This window comes from Cebus imitator, unplaced genomic scaffold, assembly GCF_001604975.1.
Source record: "Cebus imitator isolate Cc_AM_T3 unplaced genomic scaffold, Cebus_imitator-1.0 Scaffold309, whole genome shotgun sequence".
NCBI lineage: Eukaryota > Metazoa > Chordata > Mammalia > Primates > Cebidae > Cebus > Cebus imitator.
Genome location: NW_016107624.1, coordinates 1,170,800 through 1,172,787, shown reverse-complemented (window position 1 = coordinate 1,172,787; position 1,988 = coordinate 1,170,800). Strand labels below are relative to the sequence as shown.

The 1,988-nt window shown below is 35.6% G+C and overlaps 1 protein-coding gene across 1 annotated transcript in view; it reads left to right on the top strand.

The window, feature by feature from the left end:
- The window catches only part of C5 (complement C5), a 102,210-nt gene that overhangs the window by 6,239 nt on the left and 93,983 nt on the right, over window positions 1-1,988 (top strand). Inside the window, exon 3 of the mRNA XM_017503310.2 lies at window positions 1,325-1,487. Within this exon, the coding sequence (XP_017358799.1) occupies window positions 1,325-1,487 (163 nt within the window). The remainder of the gene's footprint in view (window positions 1-1,324; window positions 1,488-1,988) is intronic.

Genomic DNA, 1,988 nt, shown 5'->3' with positions numbered 1-1,988 from the left:
TTTTTTTTTGAGACAGGATCTCATTCTGTCACCCAGGCTGGAGGACAGTGGCACTATCTTGGCTCACTGCAGCCTTGGCCTCCCAGGTTCAAACAATTCTCCCATCTCAGCCTCCCAAGTATCTGAGATTATAGGCATGCACCACCACGCCTGGCTAATTTTTGCATTTTTAGTAGAGAAGGGGTTTCACCATGTTGGCAAGGCTGCTCTGGAACTCCTAACCTCAGGTGATCTACCCACCTCAGCCTCCCGAAGTGCTGGGATTACAGGCGTGAGCCACTGTGCCCAGCCTAGTCTATAGTTTCTGTTTCTTAAAAGGGAAGAAAGAACTTAAAGGCACTTACAAAGCAACCTGGGTGCAGAATATTTATAGATTTTTAATGTTTTCTAAACTTTTTAAATAATTTCACAAAACTAATTCCACAGCAGTCGGATTTTGTAATTAACTTTTATCCCATTTTTCCAAGGCCTAAATTTTCATAGAGACATTTTCTTTTTAATCACTTTTTGTGTATTAGATTTACATATCATTGAATGTAAAGGGAATAATTATAAACATAAATTGGAAAATGAACATCTCAACTTATGGGAGCAGAAGTATGTGAGGTAATACTAAAGGTCCAGAGAGGCTGGGGTTGATGTCTGATGCCTGTAATCCCAGCACTTTGGGAAGCTGAAGAGGGCAGATCACTTGAGGCCAGTAGTTCAAGACCAGCCTGGCCAACATGGTGAAACTTCATCTCTATTAAAAATACAAAACAAAAACAAAATTAGTTGGGTATGGTGGTGCATACCCATAATCTCAGCTACTTGGGAGGCTGAGGCTGGAGAATCACTTCAACCCAGAAGACAGAGGTTGTAGTGAGCCGAGATGATGCCACTGCTCTCTCCAGCCTAGGCAACAGAGTAGGTGAGACTCCATCTCAAAAAAAAAAAAAAGTTTAAGGGTCCAGAGAATCATCAGGAGGTTTCACAAAGGGAATGGGGAGCATGGGGTAATCCAGCAAACTAATGAGTGAAGGTTTCTTAAAGCCTTTTATAGTAGTAGTTTCACTAAATCTATATAAAATTTAGGAAACATGAAACCAAAGAGACTTTCAATTGCTTAAAGCTAAATTTTTATTGTGTAATTAGACACTAAAGGGCTTTGGGCAAAATTTATTTACTCTTCTTGCTCCTGTATCACTTTTTAAATGATTACATATACATACTCATGAGATTACAGTGGTATTTAGAAAGTTAATGTGTTTAATAACTTTAGAATTATTATTATTATTATGTAGAACAATTATAAATTGTTTTCCATCAACAATTTCTTTTCTAGATACAACCAAAACAATTGCCTGGAGGACAAAACCCAGTTTCTTATGTGTATTTGGAAGTTGTATCAAAGCATTTTTCAAAATCAAAAAAAATGCCAATAACCTATGACAATGGATTTCTCTTCATTCATACAGACAAGCCTGTTTATACTCCAGACCAGTCAGGTAGAGTATAAGATATTTCTCTGTGTGGGGGATTTGACTCTATATTGTAGAGCTTTTTAACACCTGAAATTGAGTGGAAATAGTTTCTAATATGCTCAAAAGAATCTCAATTCCCAATGACACCTATACTTTCAAATATTTAATAGCATTTTAATTTTAAATTTATGAGGAAACTGCTAAATAAATTACAAAACCAACAATTACATTATCTGCCCCATCAGTTATTTTCAAGTAGAAAATGGTTTTTCAAAATTGTAAAATGTCATGTTAGATCTTATTTATTAAACAAATAGACTTAATTGAAACTGTAATTTGGCAATGGGACAATAATTCATTATAGAACAATGTTCATTAAAAATTCCACTGAGTCTGGAGCTAATCCCCAACTGGAAAAATAAATCTAACCCTACGGGATCAGATGTTTCAGCAGAGAATAAACTAGATCACAGAAAAATATGGATATTAATTTTCTTTTTTTTTTTTTTGAGACGGAGTTTTGCT